This window comes from Cynocephalus volans, chromosome 4 (assembly GCF_027409185.1).
Source record: "Cynocephalus volans isolate mCynVol1 chromosome 4, mCynVol1.pri, whole genome shotgun sequence".
Classification (NCBI taxonomy): domain Eukaryota; kingdom Metazoa; phylum Chordata; class Mammalia; order Dermoptera; family Cynocephalidae; genus Cynocephalus; species Cynocephalus volans.
This window is the reverse complement of record NC_084463.1, coordinates 118350635-118369721: the sequence shown is the minus strand read 5'-3', so window position 1 is coordinate 118369721 and position 19087 is coordinate 118350635. Positions and strand designations below refer to the sequence as shown.

General features: G+C 42.3%; 2 protein-coding genes across 8 annotated transcripts in view; one reads left to right on the top strand and one right to left on the bottom strand.

The window, feature by feature from the left end:
• The window catches only part of GTF2H1 (general transcription factor IIH subunit 1), a 48966-nt gene extending 34023 nt beyond the window's left edge, over positions 1-14943 (bottom strand). Inside the window, exons 1-2 of the mRNA XM_063093719.1 lie at positions 14769-14943; positions 7004-7172 (exon numbers count right to left, since the gene is read on the bottom strand). Coding sequence (XP_062949789.1) covers positions 7004-7157 — 154 coding nt within the window. The 5' untranslated portion in view covers positions 7158-7172; positions 14769-14943. The remainder of the gene's footprint in view (positions 1-7003; positions 7173-14768) is intronic.
• Positions 14944-15048: 105 nt separating this feature from the next.
• Positions 15049-19087, top strand: part of HPS5 (HPS5 biogenesis of lysosomal organelles complex 2 subunit 2) — a 40827-nt gene continuing 36788 nt past the window's right edge. For 5 of the 7 annotated variants that reach the window (XM_063093177.1, XM_063093173.1, XM_063093174.1 and 2 more), the window contains exon 1: positions 15236-15380. The gene's annotated coding sequence lies outside the window, so the exon portion shown is untranslated. The other 2 variants (XM_063093172.1, XM_063093171.1) reach the window with 2 other exon arrangements.

Here is a 19087-nt window from a genome sequence, read left to right as displayed (position 1 = left end):
ATTTTTTTATACATATAAAATAAAAAAACTTGCAAAGATGGTATAAACAAATTTTTAATAAAGTTACCAGCAAATATTAATAGATCTGCAACATAACCAGCACCATTTTAGACAAGCCCAAGTACAAAATGGCGCTGGCCACCTCCTCCCCTCCTCTCCCCTGTTCTCTTTTACAAGAAGCCTCATGGTTTTGGAGAACATGAAACTTTCGGTGTTTCCGCATGTGCAGAACTCTCCATTCCCGTGACCTAGCTCAATCCCCACCCCGGAATTACATCACCCAGCTCTTGGTGCCAACATACCAATATAAGCTCCCACCACCCTAGGTTAGCTGCTGTCCCCCATTTTCAGGGCAGCCCCAGGCTGTTCCCCACTTTGAGCGCAGCCCGCCAGATTCTTTTCCTTTAATAAAGCTTGAACAGTACCCGGCATCTCGGCTCACTTTCTTTCATTATGGCGCTGAAACCTGGGAAAGGTTTTGGCCAATGTTGTGGATGATCCCCTCTGTCTTGGGGTGATTGGCCCCTGGATGCCCTTCCCGAACCTGGGTGCCTCTGGGGCTCTCTACTTTTGCCGTTTCAGACCAACGCATCCAACACCAGCCCCAATTCAGGCTGAGTCAGTGGGTCTGTCGAGTTCCCCCAACTACTCTCTATGACTCCAGTCTCTATGAAGCTCAGGTGCCTGGCCAAGGGAACTCTTCTTGTGCCCCCCAGCTATTGAAGGATGCTTCATTAGCCGGTCATGGCTGTTCTTTCGAAAGGAAGGTGGACAGCAGAAAGGAAGCTCTTTGTTGGCACGCTTCTTCTACCAGGACTGACTGCCCTTTCTCACCCTCTAAATGGGATCCTCACAACCCAAACCTAAACGTCTTGTTTTCTACTGTACTCTGTGCTCTACGCCTCCAGGCTGTCTCCTGCACAGCCTCTCTGCCTCCAGGGAGACATTAAAACTCAAACACCTAGGGCCAGCCTGTGGCTCATTTGGGAGAGTGTGTTGCTGATAACACCAAGGCCAGGGGTTTGGATCCCTATATAGGGATGGCCGGTTAGCTCACTTGGGAGAGTGTGGTGCTGACAACATCAAGTCAAGGGTTAAGATCCCCTTACTGGTCATCTTAAAAAAAAACAAAACAACTCAAACACATGGTTACAATGGATTCCGGTGGCCACAAGATGGTATTCGATTTAGATACTCACTGAAACGGCAAAAACTGGAGAGATTCTTTTATGTTCAAGCCTTCTCCTATCTCTGAACACATTCTTCTCTATGACAAAACTGTCCTATGTCTCAAATTCTCCTAGCTCATGCTCGACCTCTCCTTTCAGACTCGGATCAATCTTCTGATCCGTCAGCCTTCACCTTTCCCCTCTCTTCCCTCTACCTGGTCTCGATACGCTCGTCCTCAGCCACTCAACCCCACTCCTTCTCCCCCTTCATCAGGTAACAACCCCGCCTCAGCTCCAGCTTTTTATAATCCTTCTGTGAAGTGGCTGGGACAGAAGGAATTGTCTAAGTCCATGTACAGGGAGCAGGTCTGGATGGTGGCTCAGGTACATGGTCAAAATAATAGGTGGCCTGTGGGAGCTGTTGCTGTTCCTTGCATGGACCCAAATTGGAACTACCAGGCTGGCCATGGGGATCGGGATTTCCAGGATAACATGATCACACACTTGATTTACAGCCTCCAAAAGGCTACTCACAAGTCAGTCGATTATGACAAGCTTAGAGAAATCACACAGAGATCCACTGAAAATCGCGATGTTCCTAAACTGCCTCTCTGAGGCTTTACATGAATACACATGTATAGATCCAAACTCCCCTGCAGGCATGGCCCTCTTACACTCTCATTTCATTACCCAATCAGCCCCTGATATTCAAAAAACTGTAAAAGAGATCAGGCCAAATACTAGCTCCTGGCTAATGCCATCCATGGCTCACATACTCCAAAGCCAGCTGACTCAAGAGGCAAGCCACCTGGGAACTGCTTCAGATGTGGTCAACCGGGCCACTGGGCACAAGCATGTCCCAATCCACAGCTCCCTCTGGGGCCCTGTCCTCACGGCAAATGGCCAGATCACTGCGGGATTGACTGTCCCACTTGCCAGAGAGGGAGTGGCCCAGCCCCCAACCTACAGCCTTTGGCTTCACGGCCATCTCTACATGAGTTTCTAGGCTTTGCCCAGGAGGAGGACTGATGATGCCCAGGGCCTGAGGCTCCCACAGTGATCACCATGCATGAGCCCAGGGTACCTCACCTTGTGGCAGGTAAGCTGATCTCTTTTGTCATCAATACAGGGGTCATTTACTCTATCCTTCCTGAATATGCAGGACCAACAAGCCCATCCTTTGTCACAATAGTAGGGGTCACAGGATCAGCATACTGCCTTGAACCCTTTCCTGAACCCTACATCACACCCAATTCACACACAATTTCTTAATAATGCCTCAATGCCCAACCCCCTTACTGGGATGAGACATCCTTTTCAAATTCAAAGCTATTCTTACCCTAAACGCTTTAACTCCAGCTACAATACTTCTGTTACAGGCCACACCCAGACCTGGCCCCTGGGGCTTCCACCTTCCCCTGCCCCTTGGACAAGGTTAATCCCATAGTAGGAGACACTTCTCCCTCCACTGCTACACACCATTCCCCTATCCCTGTTAAATTGTGGAACCCCTTTGTTCCCTAATGTCTCTCAGTACTCCATTGCTAACAAACACCTAATAGGCTTAAAACCCATCATACACAAACTCCTTTCTTCTCATCGCTCACAGCTTACCCACTCGCCTTTCAATACACCCATCCTTCTGGTTATAAAGCCTAACAGCTCATACCGTTTGGTACAGGACTAATCCTGACATGTGTCGTTCCCAACAACTGGACAGTACTACCTCAGGGGTTTCGGGATAGCCACACTTTACAGCCACGCTTTAGCTCAAGACTTATCTGAACTTCCCCCAACCTTTAGCACTTTAATACAATACGTAGATGACCTCCTCCTTTGTAGTCCCTCCTATGAGGATTCACAGGCCCACACTGTTGCTCTCCTTACTTTCCTGCTGGCCTCCAGGGGATATCGAGTGTCCCCCAGCAAGGCCTAAATTTCTTCTCCTTCAGTTGCCTATTTGGGAGTTCACCTCACCCCCAATACCAAAGATATAAGGGTGGATCACAAAAGTTTAATTTCTGAACTCCCTACTCCTACCACAAAGGGTGAAATCCTTTCTTTCTAGGGGCTTGCAGAGTATCTTTGCCTATGGATTCCTAACTTTGATGTGCTAGCAAAGCCACTTTATGGGGCAGCCAAAGGGGATCCTGCCATTCCCTTAGATCCCACAAAGCCCATTGATTCTCCCTCCCAGCGATTAAAAGCCGCTCTCCTAGCAGCCCCAGCTCTATTTCCCTCAAACCTATCTCATCCTTTTATCCTATATGTCACCGAAACCCAAGGATTGGTAGTCAAGGTTTTGAAACAAGAGGCAGGAGATATTTTCTCCCCTGTTGCATACCTCTCTATACAACTAGATACCACAGTTTGAAGACGGACCCCCCCCGCTGTTTATGGGCCTTGGTGGCAGCCATCCTTTTAGCACAAGAAAGCTCTAAACTAACTTTTGAACAACAGTCAAGACCTTCTCAGCCACAAGGCCAAGTCAATTCTCTTCCCTCCCTGCCTACAACTTACTCACTTTACTCCACTGAAAACTCCCAGTTCTCCTTTAAACCTCGCCCTCCCTTAAATCCAGCCACTCTCATCCCAAAACACTCACGATCCTTAGAACATAATTGCATGGAGGCTTTAGACCCCTTTCTCAATCTCTTTCCACACATCTCCTCGTATCCAATTACATGGTTCACAGATGGAAGCGCCACCTCCACGCCCGCCCCCGGGTGGGTTATGCCATAGTAAACCTAACACAAGCTATTGAGGCTGCACAACTTCCAAAGGAGGTTGGGCTTATACACTGCAGAGGACACCAAACCTCCAACAACCCCATAGCCCAGGGAAGCAAACTGGTGGATCTAACTGCAAAACAGGATGCTCAATCACCAGGTCCCACTCTTCCTCTCCTGCTCAGGTCCTTCTCATGGCCCCTACACCCTTACCCCAATACACACCTCAAGAAATACAACACCTCCAACAGCTGGGGACACAGAGAAAGGACAACTGGTATACTCTCTCCAGTTGCTATGCCCTCCCTTCCACACAAGCTGAGCAAATCCTTTTAGATTTCCATAATTCAGTTCACATAAGCTATGAAATCCTACTATGTTCTCCTTAGCCCTTATATTACTCTCCCCACATGGCCAAGTTACTAAAACAAATCACCCAAAACTGTTATTTGCGTACTCGTTGCTCCAATCCTTTCCCACCCACCAGGCCAGAAGGTACACTCCTGGCCAGAATTGGCAAATTGACTTTGCTCACATGCCTCAACACAAAAGGACACGCTATCTTCTAACCTTAGTAGATACCTTTTCAGGTTGGGTTGAGGCTTTTCCCTGCACTTCAGAGGATGCTACAGCAGTAACGCATGCTCTCACCTCAGAAATCATCCCTCGTTTTGGCCTACGCCCCAGTCACTCACTCGCCTATGGGCTGCCCCCCGCAAGCCCACAGGCCTCAGCCCCTTTGAACTAATGTACGGTAGACCCTTCACTCTCACACCTCTCCCTTCCAGCTTATCGCCTTTAGGCCAGTCTCTCCCTACTCTTTTGCGCACTACAGATCTCCTTAAGAAGCGGGCCAACCTTTTATTACCTCATCCTTTCCCCACCACCCCCTGAGACTTTAAACTGAGCCTAGGACAGCAAGTGTATATTAAAACCTGAATCCCAAAGCCTCTCTCGCCATGTTGGGAAGGGCCTTATACAGTACTTCTCACCACTCCCACAGCAGTAAGAGTACTAGGAAAGGCCCCTTGGTATTACTTATACTTGGTAAAATGAGCACCTGAGACTTTACCCAAAGAATCTGTTAACACCAACCCAGAGGGGTCCCTCTACTCAACCCCCAACCCAACATCTCCTCACACTTCGTCCATTTTAGGACTCATAAAACTGAAAAACTCCAGGACCTCCACTCTTTTCCCAATCCCAAAAGAAGGATGATCTTTCCCCTGGCGATTATCCTCTCATTCTTGCCATCGTGGGACATGATAAGTATATGCCACTCTGTGTCCCTAACCTTTATTATACTACCTGTTCTAGTACTTGCTACAGAACTGATCAGTGCTGCCCCAAAAGATTTTAAAATTACAGGAAGATTTTTCCTGGCACTCCTTTACCACCTACCGGTAGGATGCTTCTTAGCAATTTCATTGTGGCAATGTGCCCTTTAAGTTCTTTTGGCTCCCTAAACCTTCGCATCCTTCTCATGTTTTTCCTCCTATTTCAATGCTCCCCCTTACCTAGAACATGGAGGTTCCAGGTCCACAGGGACGATGTAGTCCTCAACAAATCAGACTGGGCCCCGAGTGACTCATCTGTCACCTACTTCGTGAAAAACTTTTTGTAGTCACCCTCTCTCCGTTGACACAGCCTGCAATGTTTCCACAAATGTCTCTTCACTTTCCTCTAAACTCACTTCAGTGGGGCCTGTCAGCGTTGCGCAGGGCCTACCCACACTCTGCCTTACTAACACCACCAAATGCTACCACTCACTTACGCCCTCCTCATCCATGCCCTAAAACCGGAATATTTCCTTTGTAAAATTACATTATCCTGTTGCCTGCCCCCGACTCGATTTCATGCGTATTCGTTTGGCTCATCCCTCACATCACTGTCCAGACAGACAGGACTGGGACTAACTTTGGCCCCTCCCTCTCAGGAAGTGCCCTGGCTCCCATAGGGTACTAACTGTACCCTTTAATTGGGGCAGGGATCCTTCCTGCAACTGGAACTGGCATAGAGGGCCCTGCTACTGCCTCTCAATTGTATCAAAAACTCTCAGAAGAACTAAGTGTAGACAGCATCTCCTCCCTCCAGTGACAGGTCACCTCACTCGCAACAGTCGCTTTACAGAACCGTCGCTTTACAGAACCATCGGGCCCTTTACTTCCTTACAGCCGAGAAGGAAGGCACTTGCCTCTTCTTGGGGGAGTAATGCTGTTACTACGTAAATGAGTTCAGGGTGATCCGAAAGAACTTATACCATTAAAGGCAAGCATTGATCACTGACACAAAGGGTTACAAAACACAAACACACCTGGGGGGGTGGCTCCAGTCACTGAACCCTTGAATACCCTGGCTTATGCCCCTACTAGGACCCCTAACTGTGCCTCATCCTACTCTTTGGTCCCTGTCTTTTTCGGTGTTTCTCTAATTTCTTGCAGGAATGAATACAGGCTTTCACTGATCAAAAGGTTGCTGAATTGTTCCTGCGAGGAGGATATCAGCCCCTCAGAATCAGCGACCCTTCCCTGGAGGAATACAGCCTCCCCACAAGAAATCAATACCCTGCTACCTAATTGTTTTACTCGCCAACATAAATCTTTTATTTTTTCCGTATCTTCACCCATCTCCAGCAGGAAGCAGCTTCAGAAGAATGAGACCTCTGCCCTTTTTCCTATGCTTAAAAGGCAGGAATAATAGATCTGCAACATGATCAGCACCATTTTAGACAAGCCCAAGTACAAAATGGTACCACCCACCTTCTCCCCTCCCCTGTTCTCTTTTACAAGAAGCCTCATGATTGTGGAGAAAATGAAACTTTCGGCATTTCTGCATGCGTGGAACTCTCCATTCCCATGACCTAACTCAATCTCTATCCTGGAATTACATCACCCAGCTCTTGGCACCAACATACCAATATAAGCTCCCACCACCCTAGGTTAGCAGCTGTCCCCCATTTTCAGGGCAGCCCCGGGCTGTTCCCCACTTTGAGCGCAGCCCAGCAGAATCTTTTCCTTTAATAAAGCTTGAACTGTACCTGGCATCTCAGCTCACTTTCCTTTAAATATGACACATATACATCAGGCCTTAGTATAGCTGACTTACATTTAATATCCGCATACAAATGGCTGATTGTAAATCTATCTTTGCCTTCAGGTGCCCAAGCAATTCTTTCTGCCATGAGGTACAGAGCTCCATCCTGCTTTTTTTGACGCACCTTCTTCACAATCAGCAAAACTTCTTCAGATGAAGTTGCCATGATGGCTAAAATGTGCTAATAAGAGGGGGAAAAAAAATTCCACACATCAATTAGAGTTGGATTTGTCGACTTTTAGAGACCCTTCCAAATCTAAAACCTAAACTGCAAGAAATTAACGAGGAAAAATCTCCTCTCTTATTCAGAGTTGAAGATAAAGTGGCACAGCATTATTCCTCTACAATCAAATTTCATTTTGCTCATACTACAGGTGCAAATTTATACAATACTCAATAGTTTACAAAACTTGGCAGTTTTTCAAACCATTTCCACATATGCTAATGAGGATATTTTCAATTTACTTTTATTTTCTTCAGTTACATTCTTAAATCATAAACACCACTGAACTGCAAATATGTGGTCTTGTCTATACTTAGAACCGTAGAACTTCATAATTACACAGAGCCCTACTGAATGTTTAGTTCAAATTTCTTTCAACTGAAACAACAATGGCCACAGAACTTGTGTGACCTTCCCAGAATCATTCCTGGAGCTAAAAGCACACCAAAGTTTCCTAATTTCTGGCTTAAGTTTCTTCTGTGTACCAGAAAATAAGACTGAGAGAATTTGATACCTAGCACTTCAGATGCTAGTTTCCCATCTTTCAACAATCACACATCTTCACCTGTTCTCTACCACGTCTTGGCCAAGGATTCATTTGCATATGGTTAACCAGTTACCTAGAAAATAGCCTGGAGCCCCCTTTATCATCCCTTTTCTGGGAATCTTCAATGCCCAACCCAAATCCTTGAGGCTTGAGTGTGGCTGTCTGGAACGTGAGGCTGAAAAGGACTTTGGGGTCTGGGCTCAGCGGGAAAGATGCCATGACTGCTGATGATGTTTGACATGGGCCAGGATGGAGAAAGTTGTGGCACAAAAGCCACATATGAATGTATTTCAAGAAGTTGGAGGAAAAATTGAATTAAAAGATAATATGAATCTTTCCATGAACTTTTTGAAGTACCCGCACATATGTCATTTCTGATGAAGTTATGACTTTAGTTTTCATTCCCTAAGAAACGGTTTAAAATATAATTTGAAAAAATTTACTTCTTCAAGCACAGTTTCAAGTATAATTTTGGAGAAGTTAGCATTTCTAGGTGTTATAAAAATTAAGTTTGCCCTGAGCAAACAAGTAAAGCTTTAGTGAAACAATTTTCCTGGAGGTTAAAACAAATGGGAATAATGAAATATTGGCTCTGCCTTTAGTCATTCGAATAATCGAGGAGAACTTCTATTGGGACATATGGAAAAATAAGCATTAGGAAGAGAACAGTGGCAGGCATTAAAAACAATGAAAAACAGCTATTCTTATATAAAGACAAAAATAAAATAAAAGGGCCGGCCCGTGGCTCACTTGGGAGAGTGCGGTGCTGATAACACCAAGGCCATGAGTTTGGATCCCTATATAGAGATGGCCGGTTAGCTCACTTGGGTGAGCGTGGTGCTGACAACACCAAAATCAAGGGTTAAGATCCCCTTACTGGTCATCTATTTAAAAAAAAGAAAAAAAAAAGTAAAATAAAATAAAAACACATTACTTCTGAAACTACCACCTCTTAGGATTAATGAAAAATATCACTGATTTATTTTGAGTGGTCATATCTCCCCTTTTATAGGTCTCTTTTTTTAGAAGTCTTTATAGGCTATTCCACCTCAAGAATGAACAGGAAAAGGGTCAGTGTGAATACATTTATTCAATAAAGTTGTACCAAACCAAGGAGCCTAGGGGCTACCCAAAGATGAATGTCTGTCAATAGTGATTTCTGCTTTCAAAGAGCCTCCAGTGTAGTAAGCAAGATGCATGCATATGTGTGCTATTTCTTAGTACATACAAATTAGAATGTATGAAGTCCCAAAAGGGACACAAAAAATGTTCAGAGTTAGGAATCTGGCAATTTCTTTACTTGGAAAATCTTACAAAAGGTTTGCTATAAAATTTTTTAACAGCAATTTTAAAAAACGGAGGTATAATTAACAAACCAACAAAATGCATACCCCAAACAAGACATAGAAAATTTCATCATTCCTAAAAGTTCCCTTATGTTTCTTTCCAGTCAATTCTCTTCCCTCCACCCTTCAGCAATATTTTCCAATTTCTAACACCACAGTTTAGTTTTTGTGTGTTCTAAGATTTCATGAAAACAAAATAACACAGTACGTACTCTTTTGTCTCTGGCTTTTTACTTAACGTGTTTTAAAAAATTCACCATATTGTTGCATGTATCAGTAGTTCGTTCTTTTTTATACATAAGTTAGTTATAAACTGGGTCTGGAAGAGAGGATTTTGAAAGAGAAAGTAAAAGGAAATAGGCATTATAGGCAAAGGAAATGGTCTGGAGCAAAGGACTGAAACTCTCTAGGAATGGCAAGTAGTCTGCTCTGGATGCAGCATAAGGTTCATGATGGAGATCAGCGGGATATGAAGCTGGATGGTTGAGAGGGAAGCAGACAGTAAAGAATGCCACCTTATGTGGTAAACAACAGAAAACCTCTAAAGACTTTTGAACTAGGCAGTGATTTGTATTTCAGAAAATTAATCTGTGGGCAGCATAAGAGACTGGAGAGAGACCAGAAGGGGTTTCTGAACCAGGATGGTGGAAGTGAGAATGAAGAGGAAGGGACAAGGAGGACCACTGAGGAAGCAGGATGAACAGACATTGTAATTGCTAACAGAGATGTCATGGTTGCTTGCCCAGACTCCATTTCTAGGCTCTACTGACATGAATATGGTGGTGCCATTTACAGAAATAAATGAGAAGGAAGAGCAGGTTTGAACGTGAAGACAAAGAATTCAGTTCTACGCATGATGAGTGTGAGGCACTGCTGAGTCATGCAGGTGGGGGTAATCTGCATTATGTGGGCATTTGTAAATGTCGGAATGAAACCTAATTAGATGACTATTTTTAATGAACAAATAACAATAAAGGGATTTTTAAAAATCCACAATCCCACAATCCTAACATCAATTTTCTTCATTTTAAATTGTGTTTATCTTATCTGTACCCACCTTACAAATGCAATTATGAAGTACATCCAAGTTAATTATCTTGTGTTTTTCACTTGCCACTGTAAATATTTCCCCATGTTCTTTTACAATCTCCAGTTTTGATATCCACATACCAAATGTGATAAAGGGTCAAAATTCTTAATATATGATACCATCTTTTAACTGACTTACTTATTTGATGTCCCCCTAAGATTTTGAATAGAGGGTTATAACTGCTTAAAAAGTTTGAAAACCTCTGTTTTGAAACGATTTAATGACGTGAAAAGATAAATTGTTAAGTGATCAAAGCAAGCAAAAAAAAAAAAAAAAGCACGTAGTTTGATTCCATATTTTTAAATTTTAAAAAGTCTATCTAAAATTGACTGAATGCTTAATAATATGTGCCAGGCACTAGACTAAATTCTTTATAGGCATTTTCTCATTCAGTCCCCATTTAACAATGCTATGAGGCAGGTTTATTATTAGTTCCATTCTGCAGATAAGGAAACTGGGACTGAGAAAGCAAGACACTTTCCCAAAGCATTAAGGAAGCAGCAGAACTAGGTTTGAATCTGGGTCAGTCTGATTTCAGAGCCCACTACGCTCTTTTGCAAATATATCTGACTGGAAGGAGAAACACCAAATAATAGCGATTATCTACAGATGATAAAAATTCAGATAATTTGAATGCTCTTTTTGTTTTCTGGACTATCTACAATAAGTATGTATTTTGTAATGAGAAAAGTAGTTATTAAAACTATCTTCCCAATAGTTTATTCCCTATCAAACCAAATGTTTATAAGGTAACACGGTAAACTATAAGAGGCATTACTATGGATAAGAATTAAGTGTTTCCTATTTTCAATTTCTGAAATATGTGTGAATCAACTTACTTTTTAAAAAAAATTATAAGGGCCGAGCCCGTGGCGCACTCAGGAGACTGCAGCGCTAGGAGCGCAGCAACACTCCTGCCGCCGTGGGTTCGGATCCTATATAGGAATGGCCGGTGCACTCACTGGCTGAGTGCCGGTCACGAAAAAGACAAAAATAAAAAAAAATTAAAAAAATAGAAAAAATAAAAAAAATTATAAAATGAAGTTTTATAACATCTATGAACTGTTAAATACTTTAAAATTAACTTTCTAAAAACACTCATTATAATACAACTATTAAATTTTAAAAAGCCCATCCTATCCCTAGAATGTAAAACTGTACTGTATACCATACAAATCACATTTTAAGAAACACGAAGTAAAATCTGAGAAAGATGGGAGGGAAAGTTTGGAGGGAGAAGTTAGAAGATAACTGTGGGATAATTTTCAGTATGCCAACAGTTGGAAGAAAAGCAGTGAGCAAGAATAGCTGATAGCACAAGCCCCCAATTAACTGGGCTTACAGGCACAAATGAAAAGTGTTAGCTTTGGAAAAGAACAGAAAACTTTTCTGAGTTGGAAAGGTAAAGAAGAAAAGATGGGTGAAGACAAAGAAAGTGTAGAGTGGAGAATATACTAGATTGATAAAAACTGACTTTGAATCAGCTACTTTAAGTCAAGTGGGAAAAACATAACTTCCTATACTTAATGTGTAAAACCATTCATATTAAAATTCATTTTGAGGAACTTCAAAAATAAATCAGAAATAAATTATTTAACATTGGGCCCAACTGGTCAATTGCTTCATAGCTAATTTGCTTTGCAAAATTTCCCTGGTCATCTGTAGCACCTGTATTAATTTTACAAGGACCAATTTTAGAAAGTTTAATAGACCATTGGGCTATCCTACAATGGCTTCTGTGACTTCCAGATTTTTCTTGAAGGGGATTCCTGGGTAGCAAACACTTCCTTCCAGTAGAACTGTATAAGATTTAACATTACTTGAAAGATTATTTACTTTATCAAATAATCTGTCACATGACTTCTTTAAATAGCAAGATCCTCTAGTAAAGGCATTAATTCACTTGCAGTTAAAAATTTATTTGTCTGAAGCTACATGTATATACCTTGCTCTGAACCTCTGCACATTCTCCTCCCTTCCCATCAATTGGCTTTCACTTATTTTTTTTTTCATCCTACTCTAAGCTTCAAAGCTACAACCTAAGGTCTCCTATTATTCCCTTCATAGCACTTACCACAACTGTAATTTTTTAAAATTTAATTCTTTTAACGTATGTCTCCTACAGACTGCAAGCTTAATGGGGGGGGGGGGGGTCAGAAGCCACACGTATGTGTTCACTGAATATAGCATCCAGCAGCATAGTATTTGCACCATAGGAAGAATCCAACGAATATCTGTAACTTCATTTAAGATCTTTGTTATTAACACAATCTTGGTAAGACACAAGAAACCTTTGCACATATATCCTCAGCTAAATTCCAAGAAGCACTATAGCTCTCAATTCACAGATCAGTGTTTCATTTCTCACAAAGATACCAATAACTGGATTTGCTCTTATGAAAAAAAACAGTAATAGGAAGAATTTGAAACAGTTGAGTAAGATATCTTTAAATTACTTCATCTCCGCATTTCTATTATCTACACCCTTTTCCAACATGCAGAGATAAGTAGGGGGAAAAAAGACAACCAGTGAAATATATACTCCTTATCACTCTCTAAAAGTAGGATTACTATAGATAAAGCTATAAAACTGTTGTATATGCCGACATAAAAAATGGCGATTTGGAATGTTGCGTGCCATCAGGCAATCCAAAACATTTTAACAATTCAGCATTACAGGAAATAAGACCCTGGAAATATGTAAAGAATGACCAAAATGTACTATCCTTAAGATAGTTTCACAGACAAGGAAGATATCAAAGAGTAACTGATGTGGCAATTTTAAGACTGAGCACTTTTTCACTTTTCATTTTACAGTAGTTCAGGGAGAGAGAGAAGGAAGAAAACACGACACAGAGATGCATAATAGAAGGAAATGTGTTCGTATCCACTAATAAATACTGCATGCTGTCAAGAGTACATTACCAAGATGGAGAGAAGTGTAATCAGTTGGTAATCAAAGTGGGGGAAAGAGGGACTATGAGATCAATGCCTGACACTGCCACACTGAAGGCAGGAAGGAGAGAAAGGAGGAAGGGCACAAAGACACTTCTAGCAGCAGAATCCATAAGGTAGAAATGGTGGCCAAAATGCTAGGAAAGCTCATGGTACACTAGACAACATTCTGATGGTAAGAAAAAAAAATAGCACAGAGAAGTAAGATGTAAGATGGAAAGATATACAGGTTTCAGCAGGGAGAAGATGAGCCTTGAGGGCAGTACACACAGGAAGCATTCACAACTGACCAGAGCTGATCATTTGCTTCACTACTTTTAACTGATTCTTCTTGCTTTGACTGCACCAATCTTCATGGTATTTTTAAAAAGCCCTGTCTGCATCTGCTTGGATTATTTCTTTGCATTTGCACAACGATGTGTATTTAATATCACCTAGGATAGACTCAAACCTATCAAGCTGCTACACTGTTAAAAGGTTGGCTGAGTGGGGGTAGCAGACCATCTCAGGGATTTAGGCCTGCTAATAGGTACATAGTTCTCTATGGAGTCTAGTCCTCCTATAACCTATAGGCCTGCTACTAGAGGTTATCTTCCATTCTGTTGTGACCTTTCCATCTCAACTGCTCTGTTTTGCTTGGCAAAGAGCAAAATCTTTGGGTTGGCAAGTTTGACTTAATCACCAAAGTCCAGATCAGTGGTTTGCCAACTGGAGATGCCTCTAGGGTAGAGGGGAGGCTGAGCCCACGGGGCCTGGCTCTCCTAAACTCAGTTCCACCACAGCATGCTGCTATATATATTTGTGTTCCAGGTAAGAATTCATGGGGAGAAACTGTTTCAATCCTTTAAAACTTTCAAAAATCTCAAGTTTAAATAATGAGAATATTGATTTGTAAGAGCCAATACTTAATGCAAGGTATATTTCAAACCACTCAATTTATGTTTTTTAAACTGTGTCTTCGAATGACAGAGGGTAAGTTTTTATATCTCCTTCTCCCACTCCCATTTTACAGAGCTCAAACGGAAGCTTAAGAATCGATCGGATACACCTCTTCAGTCAATTTAGCTTCTGAGCACATTAGAGAATGTAGAAAATAATTATATATTTCCATGTATTGATCTATTTTTCATCATTACATAACAATCAAACCGGACATGACCAAAACTGGGGTTGGGGGTGGGTGTGGATTGGCACATGTGTGAAAAAGGTTTTTACGAGCGGCAGGGATGACAGGTGGAAGCAAAAGGTATGTGGACACCGAGGTGAAAGCTTTTTGCTTACAGAAACTGAAAGACCGAACAGCATATTTCCTAACGGGAAGAGCTTTTCTGCTCAGGAGAGGCCCCCACTTACTTCACTCTCATGAGCCAAGTCTGATCCTGGCTTTGGATAAAACTTCAAGTCCCTGCTCTCAGTGAAAGGGCAGGCATCTTTTAGGCAAGGAAATTAGGGGTCGCCTCTTCCCCGCTTCGGCGTAATAATGGCAATCGAAACGGGAGGATTGGGCGTTGTGGCGACACTAACGCAGAAAAAAGGGTCAGAATCCGCGCATTCCTGCGGCCCCCGGGCCTGTCAGCTCCTCACCCACCCACCCCCATTCTTCGGTCTAAACTTACCAGGTGGAAGCTACAGCTCTGGGTACGGATTAAGTGACTGGGCTGTGTCGGTCGACTTCCGCTGCGCTTCTTAGAGCCGCCGCTGGGAAGAGGCGGAAACCCAGTGGCTGCAGCCGTCGCCACCGCTTCTGTTACTGAGGGGTCTCGCCTCCATCGCTGGCGGCGAAGAGTCTGAGGGCACGTGACCGGAACTACGAAGGCGGGCTTGCGGGGGCACGTGACTCCAGAGCGCGGCCGCCATGACACCTTCCGCTATGAACCCTCCCTCCCCAACCGGATCCCGCCTGTTTCGTTCCCTCTCTCCGGCCTCGAGCTGTGAAGGGTCCTGGGGTTCTGGCTGGCCCACCCATTTGGCCTAGAGCTCCTCCGGTTCCTGTCGGAACAGTGTTTTCAGCCCACGATGGCCCGCCGAGTGCAGGCCGTAGAGAGCGTAATTGCCACGGCGGACTGAGGGGGGAGGGACCACGTGCAGGGAGGGGCGTAACCCCTCACGTGACGAGGAAGTGCCGTTATTAGCGTTTTCCGCGCGTCCCGGCGCTCCTGGATGACGAAAGCCAGGGAAGGGAGAAGCGGGAGGGGCGACTGAAGTTCAGGTTCCGCTGCTTGTATGTGGTGAGTGTACAGGCACGCAGCCGGGAGAGAGAGTCCGGCCCGCTGAGGATTGGGAGCTGCTACCTGAATGTGTTGGAGCGGGGCTGGGAGCTGGTTTGTGAACCTGGCTTGTAAAACTTGGCTACCGGGCTCCTTTCCTCCAGCCATCTGAACACTATTAAAGTTATCGCTGTTAGTGGTTCCGCTAGGCGAGGAGCTTCTCGTGGACAGGGACTGTATTTAGTTCATCCCGGTGTCTCCAGCGGTGCGTACAGGGCCTGGAACATAGTAAGCACTCAGGATGCTGAATGAATGTACGAATGAGTGAGTTGCCATTTCTGTGTTTGAGGCGGAGAGTTGTTCTCTGATCATTACTTCTTGGGTAGAAAGATCCCATCACGGAATTGAGGAAACCCGCAACTTCCCTTTTGCATCATTTAAAAAATATTTGTTCCCTTCCTCATCTCTTTTTCCTCCCCTTCCTTCCACGCACGTAATGGAGCAAAAGAGAACACTGTGATTTGCATTTGGTGTGTGAGTAGCAAACACTGTCTACCATTCTTTCATGTTACCATCAAGTAATGTAAGGAAATGGACAATTAGATGTGGATTCAGAAGGCGTAGATTCTAGTCTCAGCTCTAACTTCTCAAGTGCTTCTTGAGAGGCAAGCCAACCTCTCAAGTCTTTTCACTGACTTTGGTAAGCATTTGTCGCCACCTTCTATGTGCTTAGTTTTTTGCTAGGCTGGAACTGTGATAGACTTCACAGAAGTCACATTTAAACTCAGCTTTGCATAGAGCGTGGTGCTGATAAACCAAGGTCAAGGGTGCGGATCCTCATACCGGCCAGCCGCCAAAACATAAACTGAGCTTTGGAACACGGGGGAAGAGTCAATCAATCAATCAACCAATCAATCCCAACAAGTTTATAAATGAAAGAGTAACAAAAGGTCGTCCATTATGGTTGTAGAATAAATAACAGGGTAAAATGGGAGATGAGGCCAGAAAAAGTAAAAATGAGATCAGGGTATATAAGAATAAGAAGAGGAGTTATTGAAGGGTTGTACAGATTTTTTTTTTTTTTTTTTTTTTTGGCAGCTCGCGTGTACGTGGGGTCTGAACCTGTGACCTTGGTGTTAGCTAACGGGCCAGCCCCTTGTGTTTTTTTGTTTTGTCTTGTTTTAAGTGGATACTTTTAAAACTTCTTGTTATGGAAAATTTCAAACTTAGAGACAAAATCAGACAGGATAATATAGTGATCCCTCATGTATGTGTAGCCCAACTTTTAAAATGATCAACATTCTGCTGTTTTTTGTACTGAGCTTTTAAATTTCTAGGTATTTTTTTTATATTCATTGTTACATTTGATTAATATGAGAGTACTTCAAAAAGTTCACGGGAAAAGTCATGTCATCTATTAATTCTATTTTTTCACGATTTTTTTGAAGTAGCCCTGTAGCAGCTTTCAATTTGAGCTCAATCCTACTGTATCTGTTACTGGCTAGGAAGATTATATTTATGTTATGTGAAAAATTTCTTTGGGTTTTAGCTGACTGCTTGCTTTCTTGAATCAACAGTGTAACATGGCCACTTTAAAGACACAGCTGATGCTATTTTAGGTTGTAATATAGAAACTCAGTGTCCAATCTGAGAAAGTTAGTGTTTCTACCCTATTCTGTTCTGATCCTGCTATACTTACTTAAGGACATTTTCCCAGGACATTCTTTCTTCACTGAGATCGAGGTAGAATGTACTGTTCACCTCAGAGTTTCTCTGTATCAAAATTACAAGTGGAAGAGACATTATGGTCTTGATATCATTCCTTTCTAATCTCTTTTGGATCTTGTACCATGGTAGTATTATCTTCTTTTTCCTGTATTTCAGTCTCTTTTGTTCTAAAGACTTGTCTGCTTTTAGCTACTACCTACAAATCTGTTTGTCTCCCCTATTAAGGAAGTCAAGAAAGAGGTTTTCTTCTCTTCCACCTGACTTTTTGAGTAATTGAAATGCCTTATCTTCACTTACTCATCACCCACCCCTTTTCTCAAATCTTTGTATTCTAGCATCTGCCCACAGCACTTTACAGAAATTATGTGACCTCCCAGCACTAAATCCTTCAAGACCTTTCTGTTGCTTACCAAGTTAAGTTCTTCAGGTTCCTTGCTTTAAGATTCAAAATGTTTTGTAATTTGGGCCCCAATTACTGTTCCAGCTTTATCTTTCATTATTTCATTGCTTGTATTCTATATTTCAATGAAAGAATAAACTTGTATTCTCTAAATATATTCTGAATATTTCCATCTTGATATCTTTGCTTATTGCTGTCCTACCTGCTACCCTTTCCTTTTCCCTTCTGATAAATGCCTGCTTGGTGTCAGTGTTACTTCCCTTAGGAAGTTTTCTATGGTTCTCTTTAGCTCAGTATGCTCTCTCTCTTCTAAGTTCTAATAAAGCATTTTACTTATGCTTCCCTTATGAGACATGTATGTGTGAGTTATTTGTCTTTTTCTATTTCATTATAAACTGACTGATTTCTGGGATTATGTTATTTGTCTTGTTCCCATGATTGTGCTTGGCGTTTTACTAGGTGCTCAATAAAATGAATGAATGAGAAGAATGAGGGAAAATTTTTCTTAGCTCAGGAATTCTCAAATATTATGAGTATGGGCACACTAAAGATTTTTAGTTTTTTTTAGAACACCATTCTCCTTTCAGAGGTCAAGCTGTATTAAGAACAGTATTACTAGCAGAGAAGAACACTATGTTATGTGTATGCAATGAATAATATCATAGGCTTCTACATATTTTGCCACTAGAAAGTATGCCCATGGAGGGTTAGGACTTTGTTTTGTCCTCTGTTGTTTTATCTCCAGGACCTAGAACAATGCTGGGCACGTAGCTGGTGCTTGGTACATATTTGTTGAATGAATGGATCCATTTGTTTCTGAAAAATAGTCAAAAACACAAAAAGTATAAACAAAACAGGTATGAACAGTTTCTGAACTTTTCTGTGGTATTTGTTTTTTATTAATATGACAGCAAAGAATTGAATAAATTTAAAATTAATGGGTAAAATTTTCTTAAGTGTTCTATTTTTTCTGGAAATTAGTGCCATTTGACAAAAATGTGAACTTCAGAGTAGATGAATAGGCAAGAACTCTTCTGTTAGTTTACAAAGTCCTCATTGGGTATTTGGCATTTGTTACCTTGTACTCTTATTTCTGTTCATTCCTATATAGTCTCTTTTATTGAAGCTCTTATTCTTTTTTGTGCTCTGTACTTCTTACTTACTAGGTGCATTCATTCATTCACTATACTTATTGAGCCCCTGCTAGGCTGGAGAGAGAAATCTAGGGGCCTGTACCTAATTAAGTACTGTTACGTTGTTAGTTGATAACTATAGTGTTTGCTATTTAAGGGTTTATAATTTGAGGCCTTTACAGTAGATTGAGTTTTAACAAGAAACTCCTAAGGACAGAAGATTTACAATTCAAAGAAATGCAGCAGTGTTGCTATTTTACCTCAGAGGAGCTTGACCAGTTTTCCTTTTAAGTCCTACTGTGTCCATTTTACCTACTCACACTGTTAGATAATACAGTGGGATAGGATTATGGAGGGTCTTGAGAATGTAGACCTGATACTTGTGGGTGGGGTGGGGGTGGGGATGGGGAGGAGGGCTGTTAGAGTCGGGGAATGACACAATGTAAGCAGACCGTTATGTACAATGT